Source organism: Rhinatrema bivittatum, chromosome 5 (assembly GCF_901001135.1).
Source record: "Rhinatrema bivittatum chromosome 5, aRhiBiv1.1, whole genome shotgun sequence".
Lineage (NCBI taxonomy): Eukaryota > Metazoa > Chordata > Amphibia > Gymnophiona > Rhinatrematidae > Rhinatrema > Rhinatrema bivittatum.
This window is the reverse complement of record NC_042619.1, coordinates 259,347,147-259,368,156: the sequence shown is the minus strand read 5'-3', so window position 1 is coordinate 259,368,156 and position 21,010 is coordinate 259,347,147. Positions and strand designations below refer to the sequence as shown.

Below are 21,010 nucleotides of genomic sequence, written 5' to 3'. Positions count from 1 at the left end.
ATAGCGGGAGATTCAAAAAGGAAGAATCAGCAGCACACTCTCCCAAAAGATGTTATCCACATTTAGCAAGAAACAAAAAACACGCCACTCTCTACCACTGTTCAAGCCCAACAGACACGCCCAGTTAAGTTTGCAGAGCCACATCTGTTCTCTCCTGGAAAGTACTGCTCCTCTGTCTCCGCCATGTCAATGTGTTTTTAACTATCTGATCTTCAAAGACATGTTGATACTGTATAGACAATGCAAAGCTAACGAAGTTGCCATACACATTATCAAGCTGTGGAATCTGTCGCCAGAGGACATGGTCAAGGCAACTAGCGTAGTGGGGTTTAAAAGAGGTTTCAGCAAGTTCCTGGAGGAAAAGTCCATAACACAATCAGGTCTATCCTGTAAAGTGCGTCCGCGTCACATCCCCGTTCCTAACCGGCTCTCTACTCACTTTCCGGCCGCGTTAGCCCTTCCTGCGATCCCGAATCCCCTCTAACCTACTCCTACCGCGTCCTAAAATCCCCAGCCAACCCCTTCCGCACGCGGCATGCATATTGCATGCAAACGAGCGAATTAGCTATTCCCTAGCATCCCGTAACCCGCGCCCCGACTATCGCTACCTTTCCTGCCGTTTGTCGCGCGTTTAACCTGCTAACTTACCGCCTACCCTGACCCCTGCGGTAGAGGCAGGGGTAAGGGTAGGTGGCAAGCTTTCCCCCAGCCCGGACCCGACCCGGACCCCCAACCCAGACCCGACCCGGACCCGACCGGCCAAGAAGGTATCGTGGCTCCCTTTTTTTTTTGCTTCGCCGCTGTCAGTCTGTTCTCTCTCCTCCTCCCGGAGCAAGGCTGCTTTCTTCCCGCCCTGCTCCGGGAGGAGGGGAGAAGAGATGACAGCGGTGAAGCAAAAAAAAAAAAAAGGGGAGCAATTTTCCAAAAGCGACAATTTTGGGTTTTTTCCAAAAGCGACTTATTTTTGGGATCTGTCAAGATTCCAAAAAGTAAGTCGCTTTTGGGCGCCTGCACAACTTACTTTTTTGCAGCCATCAGCAGGAACACATGGCGATCGTGGCGCCCGTAGCTCCTCCCGACGAAGATGGCCGCCTGCACGGGGGAAAGCGTGCAATTGGCCGCTCAAGACGTGACGTCACGACGTTTGGCGTCACGGGATGTGACGCCACGTCTTGAGCGGCCAATTGCACGCTTTCCCCCGTGCAGGCGGCCATCTTCGTCGGGAGGAGCTACGGGAGCCACGATCGCCATGTGTTCCTGCTGATGGCTGCAAAAAAAGTAAGTTGTGCAGGCGCCCAAAAGCGACTTACTTTTTGGGATCTTGACAGATCCCAAAAATAAGTCGCTTTTGGAAAAAACCCAAAATTGTCGCTTTTGGAAAATTGCTCCCCTTTTTTTTTTTTGCTTCACACCGCTGTCATCTCTTCTCCCCTCCTCCCGGAGCAGGGCGGGAAAAGCAGCCTTGCTCCGGGAGGAGGGAGAACAGACTGACAGCGGCGAAGCAAAAAAAAAAAGGGAGCCACGATACCTTCTTGGCCGGTCGGGTCGGGTCGGGTCCGGGTCGGGTCGGGTCTGGCTGCAAAAAAAAGTAAGTTGTACTTTTGGGATCTTGACAGATCACTTTTGGGGTCTCTTCTCCCCTCCTCCCGGAGCAAGGCTGCTTTTCGCGCCCTGCTTCGGGAGGGGGGGGAGGGGAGCTGGCGGTCCCGACTTCCTGGTATCTGTCATTTCAAATGACATTTGAAATGACAGATACCAGCGTGGCGTGAAGCCTTAGGCCCGCGCAACCAGGATCCTGTATAGGGCGCTCTATTCAGTAAAATGGGTTGCGCAGGCCTAAGGCTTCACGGACGCGGTTTACATTTACATAAAATTAGTGTTCAGGATCGAGCGGTAGGTGAGCTGCACTGTGCGTGCGGAAACCGCGGGTGCCGCAGGCACTAACGCAGCTCTTCCTACCGCTCGGTACTGGATAGACCTGATTATTAGCCAGGCAGACTAAGGAAAGCTACTGCTGTCCCTGGGAGTGAGTGACAGAAATTAGATCTGTTTTATGGGATCAGCCAGCTACTTGCAACCTGGATTGGCTACTGTCAGAGACAGGATACTGGGCTCAATGGACCTTGGTCTGACCCAGCAGGGCAATCCTTATATCCTTGCGTACGTTTTAGCTTCATACAACTGGGATGCTCCATCATTCTCACACACAACTTTCTCTTTCCTTTGCCTACAGATATCAAATTTCATGAACAGAAAATTTCATACATTACAAAGCTGGTATTACAATTGATTATAGAACTGAAACATTCTATGAACATAGCTTGCTTTTACTATATATACAGTCTCAACAATGTACACAGCTCTGTTTAAGATAAATCATATATGTTTGCATCATCACTTCATGGAAGTTTTATAGCATAAGTTTCCACAGAAAGTAAGAGAGACCTGCAGAAGTTCACCTAGCGAGCTGGCACGAGCAATGATATTAAATGCCGGTTCTCAGTATATCTTAGCTCCATGCATAAAAAACTAATTTAGATGGCCAGTGCCACAACTTGCTTCTCACTGTATGTGATCGAAGATAAAATCAACAGGCACCGTGACTTATCCAACAACAAGCACAAAAGAGGTTTTTTCATTTACTTATGAAATAGACATTTCCAGGATAGTGAAGGCTGGTGTCTGACACACATCTGCCAGCCCAAAGTGGCTATAGCATTTCCAGGGGACATCAGTCATCCCATCACCTCACTGCAAAGGTGTGATTTGCAGTCCTAGTCCCTGGCCAGAAAAGCCATGGGAATCTCAGTACCTTTCTCTTACTAGTCTCCTCATACAGATCTTTGTGTAAGCTCCTTCTCCCAGATATAGAATATGATTTACAGACAACTGATTGCAGAGCCTGTTCTGATGAAGAAAGGTGCCATCTGCAGATACAAGAACGTGCTAAAAAAAAAAACCCCAAACACTGCAATCTGTTTTAAAATGTTTCATACAATTTGCACTGCCAAAGATTATGGAAATTTGTAAACTGAGACAAATTGTTTAACGGACTGGAGAGTACAGAGGATGGGTGGAGGGAAACAAAGTCTGTTACCTCTAGGACAGGAGGGCTCAGGGGATGGGCACAGGAATACTGAGCCTGTCACCTCTAGGACAGGAGGGCTCAGGGGATGGGCACAGGAATACTGAGCCTGTCACCTCTAGGACAGGAGGGCTAAGGGGATGGGCACAGGAATACTGAGCCTGTCACCTCTAGGACAGGAGGGCTAAGGGGATGGGCACAGGAATACTGAGCCTGTCACCTCTAGGACAGGAGGGCTCAGGGGATGGGCACAGGAATACTGAGCCTGTCACCTCTAGGACTGGAGGGCTAAGGGGATGGGCACAGGAATACTGAGCCTGTCACCTCTAGGACAGGAGGGCTAAGGGGATGGGCACAGGAATACTGAGCCTGTCACCTCTAGGACAGGAGGGCTAAGGGGATGGGCACAGGAATACTGAGCCTGTCACCTCTAGGACAGGAGGGCTAAGGGGATGGGCACAGGAATACTGAGCCTGTCACCTCTAGGACAGGAGGGCTAAGGGGATGGGCACAGGAATACTGAGCCTGTCACCTCCGGGACCTGGAGGGCTCAGGGGATGGGCACAGGATACTGAGCCTCACCTCTAGGACAGGAGGGCTAAGGGGATGGGCACAGGAATACTGAGCCTGTCACCTCTAGGACAGGAGGGCTCAGGGGATGGATGCAGGGATACAGAGTTTGTCACCTCTGGGACTGGAGGGCTCAGGGGATGGGCACAGGATACAGAGCCTGTCAGCTCTAGGACAGGAGGGCTAAGGGGATGGGCACAGGGATACTGAGCCTGTCATCTCTAGGACAGGAGGGCTCAGGGGATGGATGCAGGGATACAGAGTTTGTCACCTCCAGGACTGGAGGGCTCAGGGGATGGGCACAAGAATACTGAGCCTGTCATCTCTAGGACTGGAGGGCTCAGGGGATGGGTACAGGGATACAGAGCTTTTCACCTCTAGGACTGGAGGGCTCAGGGAATGGGCACAGGGATACAGAGCCTGTCACATTTAGGAGCAGAGGGGTTGGGAGATGGGCACAAGGTCATAGAAATCAGGTTGGCAATGATAATGTCAGTACCATCTGAAAGATGGTTAGCGGTCCCTGTGGACCGAGTTGATAATCTCAGTCCATTTCCCAAAGGAAAGGGGTCCCTATCACTAAAAGGTCATCAGTACTGGCTGTCTGAATGCTCAATAGGCGTGTAAAGTGCAGTGAACTGAACTGAGGCACGCCAAAGAAGCCGGAGACAAGCAAAGCTTCCTCTTCCACTGCACGTGTACTTGTGCCTGTCCTCTGAATAAATGGAAAACTTCAAGTTCCAGCACCTTTTACAAGCACTAAATGTTCATTAGAAAAACCCCCATATATAAACAAAGAAAGAAAAATGTCCAGCTGACACAACTGGCTGTCTTAACCTCCTGCGTCTACCATGAGTGCCTCTTCCCATTCCATGCGCTACAACACATCTGCAAATTAACCCTCGGAAGCTGGAAGAACAAGTCAGAAACTATTCAACAGAGGGAGAAGGGGGTGGGGGGGGGGGGAGCCTTTCACTCCAAAAGCTTCCGTCCCCCTTCCACCCCCTCCTCCTCCTCAGCGCTGGAGAGAGCCCACCTAAGCAGATTAGCCCCTAGAAACCCAGGGTCTAAAATGCGGCCTCTCTTTTTGCCATGGAGACTTCCACAATGGAGGAACAAGGAGTTTATTAAAAGCCCCACAGGCGCACACTTTTGCTGCAAGGGCTGCCTCCCACCCACCACTGTGCCGCTCAAAAAAAAAAAAAAAAAAGAGCCACCCACTTCCCTTCAGGCATTAAAGAGGCTCTGGAGGGCAATCAAAGGGGGGGGGGGATTCAGAGCCCCGAGTGAATGGGCTGTTTGTACAAGTTCAGTGCCAGCTGCTGATCATCTCAACGTATGTGGCACTCTCCCAGACACTTTGCGGCACAGCTCTCCCCCGGCCCCTGAGCAGTACAAAAAAAAAAAAGCAAGAGTACCTGAAATGCTTCTCTTCCCGCTCTGACCCGAAGGGAAAGGCATGAACTTGGACAGGGCTAATGACAGGGGCGGCCCGGCAAGGAAGAGCACAGGCATAAACGGGCAGAGAGGAGCCCAGGAAGAGGAGGGAGCAGACGAGATTTGTGTCCTGCAGGCAGCAATCCCCAGTCACAGGAAAGGCTCCTTGTCTTGGATCAGTATTATGATGTTACATTAATCCCATCCCTACCTGCGTTCTGGCAGCCTCTGCTGCTTTTGGGGGTCCGGAGTACAGATTCTGTGTATTAAGATGATGAGCATTTTTTTTTTTGGAGACATGAAAGTGATTAATCGTGGGCCCTTTCAGTGCTCTCGGCGCAGCGTACAATCCCGTGGTGAATCAGCGCCCTGACACTATCAGTCACCGTGAGGATCTGTCACATCCCACCCAACCTCAAATATTTAACAACTTCCTGGCCCCTTACAGATAGATCCCTTTGGGGAATTTGTAGCTGCAAAGTACGCAGGCACTTTTGCCATATTTATTTGCAACTAGTTTTCAAAGAAAATTTGAAAAAAAAAAAAAAGTATCTGAGAAAATTAGCTAAAGTATGTGGCTCACAGCGCCCGCAGGCTTTGCTGTTTGTGCAGCCGGTGGGGGGAATGGCATGCATACCTTTGGAAATCGTATGTACCCAGCCTGTTTTTCTCCCCTTCCCCGCAATCTGACCTAGAAAGGCCTGCATTTATTCTGGCTAAAAGCCTGCACACTATGGAAGCCCATGCCCAGGGAAGGGCAACTGTACAATTTACCCCAGGTAAATCACTGGGCCCGTGGCTTTTGGAAATTGCTTTCTTTACAGTAAACTTCTCTCGGCCGGGTCCTCTGATCCGGACAGTTTTCCCAAAGGTATGCATGCCATTTCAAATGTTCGCCCCTCACGGGTAGAGAGCACTTAGCAACAACTTCCTGAACCTTTTCCTTTGACTACATTTCATTGTGGACCATGCAGGCCGCGGCGTTCTTGAGCAACCTTGATCGAAAAGCCATTGGGCATGGGCACAAGTGAATCTGAAATATTCAGCTTCTCGGCTGGATGCTTAACATAACAGAAACCCCTTACAGGATTTGTATCTGGGAAAAGCAACCCCCCCCCCCAACATACACACCACCCCCACCTCCACCCCATGCACATGCACAATATCCAAAACCTTGCAGTCCAGGATAAGAACATAAGAACATAAGAACATGCCATACTGGGTCAGACCAAGGGTCCATCAAGCCCAGCATCCTGTTTCCAACAGTGGCCAATCCAGGCCATAAGAACCTGGCAAGTACCCAAAAACTAAGTCTATTCCATGTTACCATTGCTAATGGCAGTGGCTATTCTCTAAGTGAACTTAATAGCAGGTAATGGACTTCTCCTCCAAGAACTTATCCAATTCTTTTTTAAACACAGCTATACTAACTGCACTAACCACGTCCTCTGGCAACAAATTCCAGAGTTTAATTGTGCGTTGAGTAAAAAAGAACTTTCTCCGATTAGTTTTAAATGTGCCCCATGCTAACTTCATGGAGTGCCCTCTAGTCTTTCAATTATCTGAAAAGAGTAAATAACCAATTCACATCTACCCGTTCTAGACCTCTCATGATTTTAAACACCTCTATCATATCCCCCCACAGCAGTCTCTTCTCTAAGCTGAAAAGTCCTAACCTCTTTAGTCTTTCCTCATAGGGGAGCTGTTCCATTCCCTTTATCATTTTGGTAGCCCTTCTCTGTACCTTCTCCATCGCAATTATATCTTTTTTGAGATGCGGCGACCAGAATTGTACACAGTATTCAAGTTGCGGTCTCACCATGGAGCGATACAGAGGCATTATGACATTTTCCGTTTTATTCACCATTCCCTTCCTAATAATTCCCAACATTCTGTTTGCTTTTTTGACTGCCGCAGCACACTGCACCGACGATTTCAATGTGTTATCCACTATGACACTTTCTAGCTTACAAAGAATCTTCCTACTCCCACAAAGCCCCAGTTTTTCCTGTGGGGAGCATCTGTTCACAGTGTTTTAAAATAAAAATTTTTTTTTTTTTTTTTTAAATCATATCTTCTGCCAGACCTGTGCATGCTCCAGCTTTACCCAAATGACTGACGGTAGTCACAGCCAGGGCTTGAGAATTTTGCTCAGAGCAGAAAGAATTCCCTGGAAACTTCAGCAGGAATGTGCGATACTGCTCGGTCTCTGGTTCTGAAATGAGCCCCTTAGTGGAACATGCCCCCTCCCTTCCTGCATACCTACAGATCAAGCACATATGAGAACTATAAATCCTCCCCTGATTAAGGCACTAGTGGCCATAAAGATGCCGTTCACTGCCAGATAAGAAGGTTGGCTGTGCTTGGCAGGCAAAGTTGTTTTTCAATCCTTTTTTTTTTTTTTTTTTTTTTAATCATATGTTTTTCATTGGCTTTCAGAGGACTTGTTCTGAGTTTATGGCAAAAAAAAAAAAAATGGGATTTCAGAATTGAGGAGGGTGACTAGAATAACAAGCTGGGTCCCGGTCACCTGAAGAGGATCATCCAGTCCTGGTTCTGCCTCATTGCATCTCTGGAAATGTAGGTCTGGTCTTTCTTAAGTAAAGCAGGACTGTGTTAATCCAAAGGCACCATGCAATGGGGCAAACCAGGACTGGATCCGCCCGTGCCAGGTCACGTGCAGCCAGTGGAAGCCCTAGGTGCGGTCAGAGCCCAGAGAAAACTTGGAGTTCCCCATTTTTGGTTTTGGACCAGCACTACTCACAGCTCATCTTCCCACACTTTGCAACTTTTCTCGAGCAACTAGCACACAGCAGTGTACAGATTCCCCAATTCCAGCAGCCCCCGGCTACCAAGAAAACTAAACTGCCACAGGGAAGGCTCACAACCTCCCAAGCTGTGGGCAAAGCACAGAGGTATTCCAGAACACAGTGGCGAGGTTTGCTGCGTGGGTTGCTCTGGAAGTCATTCCCAAAGACAGAAGTGGCCTCCGTCCTCCGTTTAGCAATTTGCGCTTCTCCCAGGCTAATCCTTGTGTTTCCCAGCCCCCTCCAAGTCTAGTGCCCTTTACAGTTAGCAGGCAGTGACTGCCACTGGTACTTACAGCTTCTCGAGAGCATGCAGTCCAGAGAAAGAGGCATTCTTCAGCAGAACTATCCTGTTGTTGTTCAGAACCCTGTGAAAATAAGAGAGAAAAGGGGGAGGGGGAAAATCCTGGTTATTCAACCCGAGTTAAACAAGCTTGCAAATCTTGACTAACCAACACCCCCCCCCCCCCCCAGTGTACTGCTAGGTGTGTGGTCTGAGAGAGTGTCAGCTTCAGTAACATCAGGAGGAGACAGGCCGGCGCACGGTTAAAAGCACCGACCTGCTGTCCCCAGATCCAATATGGGACATGTCGCTGCCCGCTATGAACGGTGAAAAAGGGATCCATAGAGGGGGAGCCCAATACAGGATTTAATATTTAAACCGGTCCCACGTAGACGAAGACCCTTCACTCTCCTCCTCCAGATCCTTGCGGGCAAAGACTACGCAGGAAGTGTGGGAAGAAGGCACACCTGGGAGCCAAGGAGAGGGCACCAAATATATGGACTTTACGGGAGAGGGGGGAAAAAAATGAAGGAAAGCAAGAAAGAACAATGGAAAGGAGAAGGGAAGGAAGAAAAGAGAAGAAAGAAAGATGAAAAGGAGGAGCAAGACAGGAGAGAGCCAGGGCGACTTTGCTGGCCTAGGAAGGCGTTATTATATTCACGGGGAGGAAGCAGCTCTGAGTGTCCATATTCCTGTATTATAGGAAACGGCACTTGAAATCTGGAGAGCTTTACAAGTGCCTGCCCATCTCCAAAGGATGTCCTGTCATGCTGGCGAGAGGAGGAAGCACTGGCTGCATGCCCTTTGTATAAGGGGCAAGGACCTTCCTTTTCAGCTCTTATTTTATTTTCCCTGGAAATTTATCAGTGTTTATTACAAATAGGACAAAAAAAAAAAAGGTATTTACCTGGAAAAATTGACATTTTTCCCCACTGATTTCTTCCAGTTTTGTTTTTATTGTAATTAGCACTGATAAAGTCCCAGAGAAAACTAAAATAAAAACAGAAATCTATGGTCCCTGCGTACGGGGCATGCGGGTTTAGTGGCTATTGCAACCAGTCCAAGGCATTCACACGTGCCCAGGTGTCAACTGCCGTGGACGTCTGACTACTGGCCAAAGCATGGACCTCAGTTTTCATTGTAAGAATGATCATTTTTGGATCCTTACACGGGGGTGACTGCCATGTTCCAGGGGAACAAGCTGAGGCAGCCCCGGTTTTTACCCCATTGCATACATGAAGAAGTAGTTCTGATTTCCCTACTATAATAAGTTTCATTATAAAAAAAACAAAACAAAAAAAAAAAAACAGGCACAGCTGGATTTTGGGCTGGGTGAGTTGAGCGGTCAGCAGGGCCACCCTGGGCACCGCCCATCCTGCAGCAGCATGGCCACAGTGGATCCCATCACTCCATGACCGAAGAGAGGCCCGGGGGGAGGGGAGGGCTTTTCTCCCAGGGTGCCATTTCCCCAAAATCTGCCCCTGAAAACAGGACTACATCCCCCATGCATGCAATGGAATAAAGTCCAGGAATGGCTCAGCTTATGCCCCCTCCCCACACACATACCCTATCCATAGAACTCTTATCCAAACAGGGCCTGCAAATGCTTTACACTTCAGAAACATACAGGAAACCATCGGTGGTGTAGGGGGATTATACAAGGTCTAACCTGCCTTGAAAGTGCCAGGTTTTTTAAACAACACTAAAATGTGTCCTAGCGTTGTTCGTATGAAAAAGCAGGCCTGTAAGTCCCAGAGCAGAAGCAGGCAAAGCCCGACTCATGGGAGCATGGATCATGCTCGGGAGACCCAAGTCATAAGGCAGCAGTAGACGGCAGGGGCTTCAACAGCTTAGCAAACTAGGATAGCGTTAAGTAGAGAGCATACATTCAAGGGAGTAGGTTCACCTGCTGGAAAAAAACCCACAAAAAAAAAAAAAAAATCCTTTTCTTGGGACAAGAAGAGGAAGTTGTGGAAAAAAAATAGGACTAGAGACCTGACTCGGTATGCCAAAAATTAAGTATCTCCGTGTCTGTGAGGAGTTTTGTGAGCTGAGCTCTCAACAGACCTCATTCTTTATCTCAAAGTAAACAGCTTTCAGTTGACCACAAAGGAGCCCATAGTCATGCTAAGCAGCAGGGAGTGAGAAGCCGGCCCCTGGAGTAAAAAGAATGGGCTTGCACACAACAGCTCATCTGAAAGCTTATTAAGACTTTTAATGAACAATTAGCACTTCTGGACACAGACAGCACTCGCCCAAACGATTGACGGTGCAGCCAAACCAGCCCGTGTGCCACTGCCTGACCAATTACCATTAGCACAAGCCAGTACATCGGTGAGGCCAAGCCTGGGTGAGGGGGGGGGGGCACTGGGACACCAGTCAGAGCACTGGAGCGGGCCATGCTTAGTGGTCCCTCTAACTTCCTTGGGAAGATCCCCTTCTGGTTTTCTCATATCCCATCCAACTGCATTCTCCCCTGGGAGAGGAGTCCAGAGGTCACCGCAAGCGATCCAGGGATTGACTTCCACAGCCCAGCTTCCAGAGGCCCCGCACCCTTTGCAGCAGAGGAGGACCGGAAGCACCCACCAAATCTCAAACCCTTCCATTAACTGAATGAAGATTAATTTAACCGTGGTTAAAGAGGATTGGTAAGTATAGCTTTCAGATATTTTGGGGCTTATAAAAGTTTGGTGAAAGGCGAAATTAAGGGATATATTATTTAGAGTTTGCGTGCGTCTGAGGTAATAAGCAAGCCAGAGATAGTTAATTCTAGCGTCTGTCTTCCCCACCCACTCAACCCTTGATTTTTAGGCATGAGACACTTTCTCATTAAAAATAAATCAGGATCTTATCTAAATCATACTATTGTATCAGCCCTTATTGAAAGTTTAATCATTCCCTTGTAAGACACTAGCTGATTAATTAGTAAATTCACCTGTAAATTTAAAGTACTCTCATTCCAACTCCCTTAGTATCCTAAACTTAACTAGGAACTCAATAAAACTAAGATGAAGGCAGCAGTCCAGCAGCAAGAGGAGGGCTTTCCAGTCTTTTGCATTGAGTGTCACATGTATGATTTTTTATCTGCCGGTGAGAGATTGTATGTGTGCACTCGGTGCAAAGAGCTCCTGGCTCCTAGGGAACGAGTCTAATCTCTGGAGACTAGAGTAGCAGACGGAGGAGCTGAGCGAGATAGAGAGGTACATTGATGAGACCTTCAGGGACATAGTAGCCAAGTCCCAAATCCAGTCTGGCAGCCCCAGTGCTGCCTTGGATCAGACAGGTCTCCCAGTAGGAGAACATCACCCTGGTGTAGCAGAAGTGATCCTGTAGCAAGGACCTGCTCTCCAGGTGATGTTATGTCCTCTCGCACTGAGGACAAGTCTCCCAGGGTTACTGCCCAGGAGGGAAGCGTTAGGCCGGCCATCATAGTTGGTGATTCAATTATTAGAAATGTAGATAGCAGGGTGGCTGGTGGATGTGAGGACCACCTGATAACTTGCCTGCCTGGTCTGAAGGTGGCAGACCTCACGCGTCACCTAGATAGGATTATAGACAGTGCTGGGGAGGAGCTGGCTGTCGGGGTACATGTGGGAGAGAGGTTCTGGAAGCTAAATTTAGGATTTTAGGTAGGAAGCTGAAATCCAGAACCTCCAGGGTGGCATTCTCTGAAATGCTTCCTGTTCCACGTGCAGGACCCCAGAGGCAGGCACAGCTCCAGTGTTTCAATGCGTGGATGAGACAATGGTGCAGGGAAGAAGGATTCAGCTTTGTAAGGAACTGGGGAAACTTTTGGGGAAAGGGGAGACTTTTCCGAAAGGATGGGCTCCACCTTAACCAGAGTGGAACCAAGCTGCTGGCACTAACTTTCAAAAAGGAGATAGAGCAGCTTTTAAACTAGAACAAGGGGGAAAGCAGACAGTTATTCAGCAGTGCATGGTTCGGAGAAATGTATCCTTGAAGGATACTAATGAAACAGGAGAGTTAGGGCATCCCAACAGAGAGGTTCCATTAAAATCAAATATAGTCCAAATGCCTATATGTAAAAAATTACCAAAGCTAATGATTTCCGAATTATCCCAAACAACTGAAAAGCAGGTTGTTAAAACAAACAAAAAACACACTTTGAAATGTCTGTATGCCAATGCCAGAAGTCTAAGAAGTAAGATGGGAGAGTTAGAGTGTATAGCAGCAAATGATAAGATTGACATAATTGGCATCACAGAGACTTGGTGGAAGGAGGATAACCAATGGGACAGTGCTATATCAGGGTACAAATTATATCTCAATGATAGGGAGGATCAACTTGGTGGGGGTGTGGCACTTTATGTCCAGGAGGTATAGAGTCCAACAAGATAAAGATCATACAAGAGACTAAATACTCAGTAGAATCTATATGGGTAGAAATCCCATGTGTTGGGTAAGAGTATAGTGATAGGAGTATACTACCATCCACTTGGACAAAATGGTCAGACAGATGATGAAATGCTAAGAGAAATCAGGAAAGAAAGCCAATTTGGCAGTGCAATAATAATGGGAGATTTCAATTACCCCAATATTGACTGGGTAAATGTAACATCAGGACTTGCTAGAGACATAAAGTTCCTGGATGTAATAAATGATTGCTTCATGGAGCAATTGGTTCAGGAACCAACAAGAGAGGGAGCTATTTTAGATTTAATTCTTAGTGGCACGCAGGATTTGGTGAGAGAGGTAATGGTGGTGGGGCCACTTGGCAACAGTGATCATAACATGATCAAATTTAAACTAATAACTGGAAGGGGGACAATAAGTAAATCTGCAGCTCTAACACTAAACTTTCAAAAGGGAAACTTTGATAAAATGAGGAAAATAGTTAGAAAAAACTGAAAGGTACAGCTGCAAAGGTTAAAAGTGTTCAACAGGCTTGGACGTTGTTTAAAAATACAATCCTAGAGGCGTAGTCCATATGTATTCCACGCATTAAGAAAGGTGGAAGGAAGGCAAAACGATTACCGTCATGGTTAAAAGGTGAGGTGAAAGGCTATTTTAGCCAAAAAAACATCCTTCAAAAATTGGAAGAAGGATCCATCTGAAGAAAATAGGATAAAACATAAGCATTGTCAAGTTAAGTGTAAAACATTGATAAGACATGCGAAGAGAGAATTTGAAATGAAGTTGGACATAGAGGCAAAAACTCATAATAAAAACCTTTTTAAATATATCCAAATCAAGAAACCTGTGAGGGAGTCGGTTGGACCATTAGATGACCGAGGGGTTAAAGGGGCTCTTAGGGAAGATAAGGCCATTGCAAAAAGACTAAATTAATTTTTTGCTTCTGTGTTTACTAATGAGGATATTGAGGAGATACCAGTTCCAGAGATGGTTTTCAGCGGTGATGAGTCAGACGAACTGAACAAAATCATTGCGAACCTGGAAGATGTAGTAGGACAGATTGACAAACTAAAGAGTAACAAAACACCTGGACCGGTGGTATGCATCTTAGGGTACTGAAGGAACTCAAAAATGAAATTTCTGATCTATTAGTTAAAATTTGTAACCTATCATTAAAATCATCCATTGTACCTGAAGACAGGAGGGTGGCCAATGTAACCCCAATATTTAAAAAAGGCTCCGGGGCGATCCGGGTAACTATAGACCAGTGAGCCTGACTTCAGTGCCGGGAAAAATAGTGGAAACTATTCTCAAGATCAAAATCGTAGAACATATAGAAAGACATGATTTAATGGAACACAGTCAACATGGATTTACCCAAGGGAAGTCTTGCCTAACAAATCTGCTTCTTTTTTTTGAAGGGGTTAATAAACATATGGATAAAGTTGAACCGGTAGATGTAGTGTATTTGGATTTTCAGAAGGCGTTTGACAAAGTCCCTCATGAGAGGCTTCTAAGAAAATTAAAAAGTCATGGGATAGGAGGCGATGTCCTTTCGTGGATTACAAACTGGTTAAAAGACAGGAAACAGAGAGTAGGATTAAATGGTCAATTTTCTCAGTGGAAAAGGGTAAACAGTGGAGTGCCTCAGGGATCTGGTACTTGGACCGCTGCTTTTCAATATGGGGCGGATTTTCAGAGCTCTGCTCGCCTAAATCCGCCCAAAACCGGGCGGATTTAGGCGAGCAGGGCCCTGCGCGCCAAGTGAGCCTATTTTACATAGGCCTACCGGCGCGCGCAGAGCCCCGGGACTTACGTGAGGGGGGCGTGTCGGGGGCGGGCCCGGTCGTCGCGGCGTTTCGGGGGCGTGTCGGCAGCATTTTGGGGGCGGGTACGGGGGCGTGGCTGCGCCCTCCGTACCCGCCCCCAGGTCGCGGCCCGGCGCGCAGGAAGCCCGCTCGCGCGCGCGGATTTACTTCTCCCTCCGGGAGGCGTAAATCCCCGGAGAAAGGTAAGGGGGTGGTGTAGACAGGGCCGGGCGGGTGGGTTAGGTAGAGGAAGGGAGGGGAAGGTGAGGGGAGGGCGTTAGAGGATTCCCTCCGAGGCCGCTCCGATTTCGGAGCGGCCTCGGAGGGAACGGGGGTAGGCTGCGTGGCTCGGCGCACGCCGGCTATACAAAATCGATAGCCTTGCGCGCGCCGATCCAGGTTTTTAGCAGATACGCGCGGCTCCGCGCGTATCTACTAAAATCCAGCGTACTTTTGTTTGCGCCTGGAGCGCAAACAAAAGTAGGCCTATTCACGGAGTCTGAAAATCCGCCCCTATATATATAAATGATCTGGAAAGGAATACGACGAGTGAGGTTATCAAATTTGCGGATGATACAAAATTATTCAGAGTAGTTAAATCACAAGCAGACTGTGATACATTACAGGAGTACCTTGCAAGACTGGAAGATTGGGCATCCAATTGACAGATGAAATTTAATGTGGACAAGTGCAAGGTGTTGCATATAGGGAAAAATAACCCTTGCTGTAGTTAGGTTCCATATTAGGAGCTACCAACCAGGAAAAAGATCTAGGCATCATAGTGGATAATACTTTAAAATCGTCGGCTCAGTGTGCTGCAGCAGTCAAAAAAGCAAACAGAATGTTAGGAATTATTAGGAAGGGAATGGTTAATAGAACGGAAAATGTCATAATGCCTCTATATAGCTCCATGGTGAGACCGCACCTTGAATACTGTGTACAATTCTGGTCGCCGCATCTCAAAAAAGATATAGTTGCGATGGAGAAGATACAGAGAAGGGCAACCAAAATGATAAAGGGGATGAACAGCTCCCCTATGAGGAAAGACTGAAGAGGTTAGGCTGTTCAGCTTGGAGAAGAGACGGCTGAGGGGGGATATGATAGAGGTCTTTAAGATCATGAGAGGTCTTGAACGAGTAGATAGATGTGACTCGGTTATTTACACTTTCGAATAATAGAAGGACTAGGGGGCATTCCATGAAGTTAGCAAGTAGCACATTTAAGACTAATCAGAGAAAATTCTTTTTCACTCAATGCACAATAAAGCTCTGGAATTTGTTGCCAGAGGATGTGGTTAGTGCAGTTAATGTAGCTGGGTTCAAAAAAGGTTTGGATAAGTTCTTGGAGGAGAAGTCCATTAACTGCTATTAATCAAGTTTACTTAGGGAATAGCCTCTGCTATTACTGGAATCAGTAGCATGGGATCTTCTTAGTGTTTGAGTAATTGCCAGGTTCTTATGGCCTGGATTGGCCTCTGTTGGAAACAGGATGCTGGGCTTGATGGACCCTTGGTCTGACCCAGCATGGCAATTTCTTATGTTCTTATGTTTTCAGGGGCTAGCAGGGGCCTTTCTATTTTAAGATGGAGGGTTAAAAGGCCCAGGCTGCAAAAGAACAGATTGCTATATAGGCAGACCTTCACTTGCTCTGCGATAGAAAATTCCCTAGAAACTGCTGAGATGCCAGAAAGTTTTGCGTGGGGGGGGGGATCGGCATAGAGCGGGCACAGTGCATTTCAGGGTGGGCAAGCACCCTTCAACCAATGAAGGTGGTCCAGCCAGACTTGGGGAAAGGGAGGTGTCAGGTTCCTAGCCTGGTGGACGGGAGGAGGCCCCCCCCCCCCACGGCTGGTCCTGACGATACAAATAGCGGAATTCTCTCCGGGGTGCACGTAAAGCTCGTCAGCTGGTGCCTGAACAGCTAAAGGTGAGGGCGGCAGAAGAATCTCTCGGAGCGCTGGAAAGTCTGCGCAGTAACTGTCGGGTGGGATCTGTTGGTTTAAGCGCTGTAATGGATTGTTGTACAGCTCCAGGTCACCAGAGCTTCGAGCTCTTAAGACTTTACTAGAAATGTGCCACACTGATGACAGATGAGCCCTTCAACCTTCCTTGCACTAAGTACTGGGGGGAAAGTGACAGGAAAACAACAAGTTTCCTTAGTAGGATTAAAACAAAAAAAAGGAGAAAAGTACTTCATCCATAATGCGGGCGGGAGGTGCATGCAGCTCATCAGGGACACAGGAGGCGAGAAGGAGAGGGTAGGAGGAATCCAGCACGAGGCAGGGCGAAACGCCAGCTTGCACTAGGAACAGCTTTTCATAATACTTGCATGTAGGACATCATACAAGCAAAAATTGTTCATACTGAGTCAAGACCGAGAACTGAGACAAGGTCATAAACAGATGATTTTATCCTCTGCTGCCTCTAGGTATTTATCAGGGTTTCTTTCGCCCTCTGGCCCCAAGCACACAAGTGATTTCCTCACCCCCACTCTCCCCCCAATTGATTCAGTTTTCCACTTCCTCTAGCGGGGCTCTCTCTTCTCTACCGGTGAAGGTGCTGCTCTTCTGATGAGGTGGCGTGTGCCTTGGACGGCGATGTAAAGAGATGTAAGTTCAAACTGCGCGCTGAAATTCAGTTTAATTAAAAAACTTAACTCCGGATGCAGTAAGTTAATGGAATGCGCTATCGTTGGAATATGGGCGCCCAAACCCGAGTTAAAATGTGCATTCAGCAGACTGATTGCACATTTTTTTTAAAACTCTCAGACATAATTTATGCACACAAATTGTGCACATAAAATACTTTTATGTGCGCAAAACATGATTTGTGCTTGTGTGCATAAAACAGAATTGATGTACACACGTTTTGAGCACAGAATGTATTTTTTTGTGCACCTAAGTCATATTTATGTGCAGAAAACATACATTGTAAGCAGAAAGCATTTTTTCTGCAGTTAAATCTCGATTACAGATCCCAGAGTCTGAACTCTTGCTTCTGCCCATCGACTAACACTAGCGCTGGAAACTTTACTCCACCTCTGACCAGGAGTAAAATTTCCAGTGCTAAGAAAACATGAGTTAAGCCGCGCACTCCACTGCACTGGAAGATAAGTTAATGCTTTTATTAGCATGGAATTTCCATGCAAAAATGCTAAGCAGGATGCACAGTTTTAGACGTGCATTTTTTGTGCACAAAACTCATTGCATCAGGAGTAATATTTGCACATAAAATGTCTGCACAACTGTGGATAAACCTCTGCGCTCTGTTGAGCACACCACCTTATTACATCAGGCCCTAAGTGAGCTTGCCTTCTGACACCCACAGGATGTGGAGTGTCCTGCCCCCTCCTGCTTGCCTATGAGAGGCGGGGCTTGTGAGCACTAGAGATGGCAAGCTCACTCAGTCCTCCTGCTCAGCACAGGCTGCTTGGTCAGAAGAGTAGTGTCCGTAATAGAGCCACAGCTTTCAGATCAATGGGGCAGTGGAAAAGCATCGAAAGCCTGGCTGGAGTGAGGGCATGAGATTTCCACCACCTTGCATGGCAGCGATAACTGGAGGGGAGAATGTGGAAGATGGTATTGAAGGGTGGCAAGAAGTAGGAAATTTCTGCCTCCAGAATTTGCTGCCCTAGGCATAAGGCCTAGCGTGCCTGTGTAAATATAGACTTGGGCATAAATAGAAAACGGAGAAAGGAAACAGGAAAAGAAAAATGGGAGTGGGGAAGTCAGATCCCAAATAATGTTTTGTAGCAAACTCACCAACACCGCCACCCAAAGACCCAACTTGAAGTGAACCAGAGACCTTCCACATGGCAGTGCGCAGGATTGCCACCGAGCCATCAGGCGCCAAATTGTCCTGGTCCTAGCGTGAGCAGTAACGCACCCCTCTAGACAGGTTAAAGGCAGATCTCCCTGTAGGTGGGGGGAGGGTGGGCGGCAGGGGGGACATGGAGAAGGTTCATTCAGACAAAGCTAACTTCAAGGTCAGGGATAGCCAGCTTCAGTCTTTGAGGTCTGCTTTTCAGGATATCGACAATGAATATGCATGAGATATATCTGAATGCCTTGCCCCCTACAGTATGCAGATATATCTCATGCATATTCATTGAGGGTATCCTGAGCACTGGACCTGTTATTGGCACTTTAGGACCAGAGTTACCAGTCCCGTTCAGGGGAGACCATAGCAAACAAGAAAACCTGCAAAATTCAAAAGAAACACTATTTTTTTGTTTGCGGGAAGATAGAACCATGGATTTCCCATCTGTAAGAGAGGTACGAGACTGTCCTGGAGATCTCAGACAGTGGAGCAGTTGCTGGAGAGTGTTTGCTTTCTTTGGCAACTTTCACTCCATAAATTCTTGACAAAGAAAAATTGCATCTGGTGGACAGGACAACAGGCAGTTTAAAAACAGATTTGGGGTGAACCAAATGAACCAGTGATGATGCGTTAAAACATTATTTTTGCCTTTTGATTTAAAGAAACTCATTTTTTTTTTAAAGTTGAAAAGAAGTGATAAGGAAAAAAAGAATCAAATTATTTTGATGGTGTAAGTCTACATTCATATGAGTAGGGTTCTTTGTTTTCAGTTTTTATTTTTCCTGGGAATTTCTCCGCTGATTTTTCTTCAGTGTGTTATAATAAGGTTATTTTTCCACTGATATTTTTTGTTCTAGCTTTGAAATTTCCAGGAAAAATAAAATAAAAATTGAAAAAACCAAGGTGACGACACATGTGTCACTGATAAAGTCTGCATTATATGAACATAATCCAAACCTCACACACGGTGTTATCAAAAATCTACACCCCCCTTGAATATTTTTCACGTTTTGTTGGGTCAGTGTGTCATACATGCATACACTCAAACGAGAAGGGGGTTTTTCTTTTCCACTTATCAACACACCGTATGCCGCACCTTGCAAGGCCTGGAAGTGGGGGGTGAAACAGGAACTCTCTGTCGCTCCCCCTCCCCCCTAGCATGGCTTTGTTTGTGCAGGCAGAGAAACTGCTTCCAGCAGGAGCCAAAAAACGGGAAATGGGAACAATTAGTTACATACAAAATGCACAGCGGACTCCAGCTGTGCGAGGGCAGGATGGTGGCTGGGAAAGGGAGGGCCGGGAGGAAGGACAGCACTGACCCTGCACACAGCTGTGAAGCTCTGGGGGCCAGCGCTCACCTCTGCCTTCTGCACTGCCCCCCTGGTAGCAACCACCGCACTGCTTCCCTGCTCCCCGCCCACAGCCTGTTTTTGGATCCCATTCGCTTACAGTCCGGACTGTCAGCTCTCCATCGTAGGGACCTGCAGTCTCGGCCCCGGTAAGTCTTGTGTAACTACTGCGAGGTTCCTCTCTCATCTTATATGCAATGAATGCTCTTTATATTATTCACCGTGCTCTATGAAGGGCAACTTTTCTCACTAGCTCAGCCATGCTCGACTTAAATGAGGGCTAGGCATTCAGCCACATTTCCCCTCACATTGGATAACTATGGATGATGTGCAGAAGGATCTCAGTGGAGGAGGGAGAGCTACATAAAGCAATCTCTCCCATTCAGTAAGCGCTGGACAGTCCAAATGTTGGGATTTTTAGCCCTTCTTTCCAAAGATGCTGAAGGCAGCTTACAGCCTTATTTGAATTCAGGTACAATCATTCCTTTCCCCAAAGAGCTTACAATGCAAGTGAGCAGCTGAAGCAACCGGGAGATATGACAAAATGATTTGTGCAAGGTCACAAGAAATGTGGAAGTGCAATTTGAACCCTGGTTCTCAGTCCATTAGCTCTAATTACTAAGCCACTCCATCAACTACTCTCCCCAATCTTCAAGACACTAACTGGAAAAGCAGACACCCAGCCTAGAAATTGTTCACCCTTTGATAATCACTGCTGTATATAACTAAAATTTAAAAAAAAGCTTAAAAATGAAATTCTGCATTTTTCTGTTAAATAATTCCTGGGCTGTCAAATGGCCTAAGGATAATGAGCACATGCCCGCACTGGGTCCCAGTCAGAGCTTGTTAGGTTACAGGGCTGGCCCTCAGCGCAGATTTAAACAAGCCCCTCTTCACCACAGTCGGTTTGATTTCTTAGGCAGCTCCCAGCCCACCGGTGTTGGCAGTAGGAATTCCTTCCTCCTTCTGGATTTATTTGTTCAATCAAGGAATGCTTATCAGCAGAAGCTCAGTTTATTGTTGGACACAGATTGCACTCTGGAGTCAAGAAGGCAGGTTTTCCTGCCTCTTGTGGGACTGAAGGATCTTGGCATGTTTAGGGTGTGCCTCTCTGCCACCCCCTGACTTTTACCAAGGGGACCTCCCCTCTTCCTTGCATCATGAGCACTCCTTCACCTGAATTCCCTGGTTCCTGGGTGGTGCCCTGGATGTGGGAAGGATGCCAGGGAAGTCTATGCAATGAGGGGAATAACTAACCCTAGGCTCAGACCAGAGTTTCCCAACCTATACATCAGCAGGCAGCGCGGACATGGAGAGGACTCATATGGCCAAAGGAAAAGCTAAAGAAACAGTGATTAACCCACCAATCTCGCTTCCAAATTTTAAAACAAGGGAAGAGAAGGGGCAGAGACACCCATGAACCCATTGCAATGGATCACCCTCCTCTCTAGAGGAGGTTGGTGTGGTACGGGGCAGTCG

General features: G+C 47.2%; 1 protein-coding gene across 2 annotated transcripts in view; it reads right to left on the bottom strand.

Moving 5' to 3' along the window:
• ADGRA2 (adhesion G protein-coupled receptor A2) overlaps positions 1–21,010 on the bottom strand; it is a 273,188-nt gene that overhangs the window by 168,729 nt on the left and 83,449 nt on the right. For both annotated transcript variants that reach the window (XM_029603893.1, XM_029603894.1), the window contains exon 2: positions 8,196–8,267. In XM_029603893.1, coding sequence (XP_029459753.1) covers positions 8,196–8,267 — 72 coding nt within the window. The remainder of the gene's footprint in view (positions 1–8,195; positions 8,268–21,010) is intronic.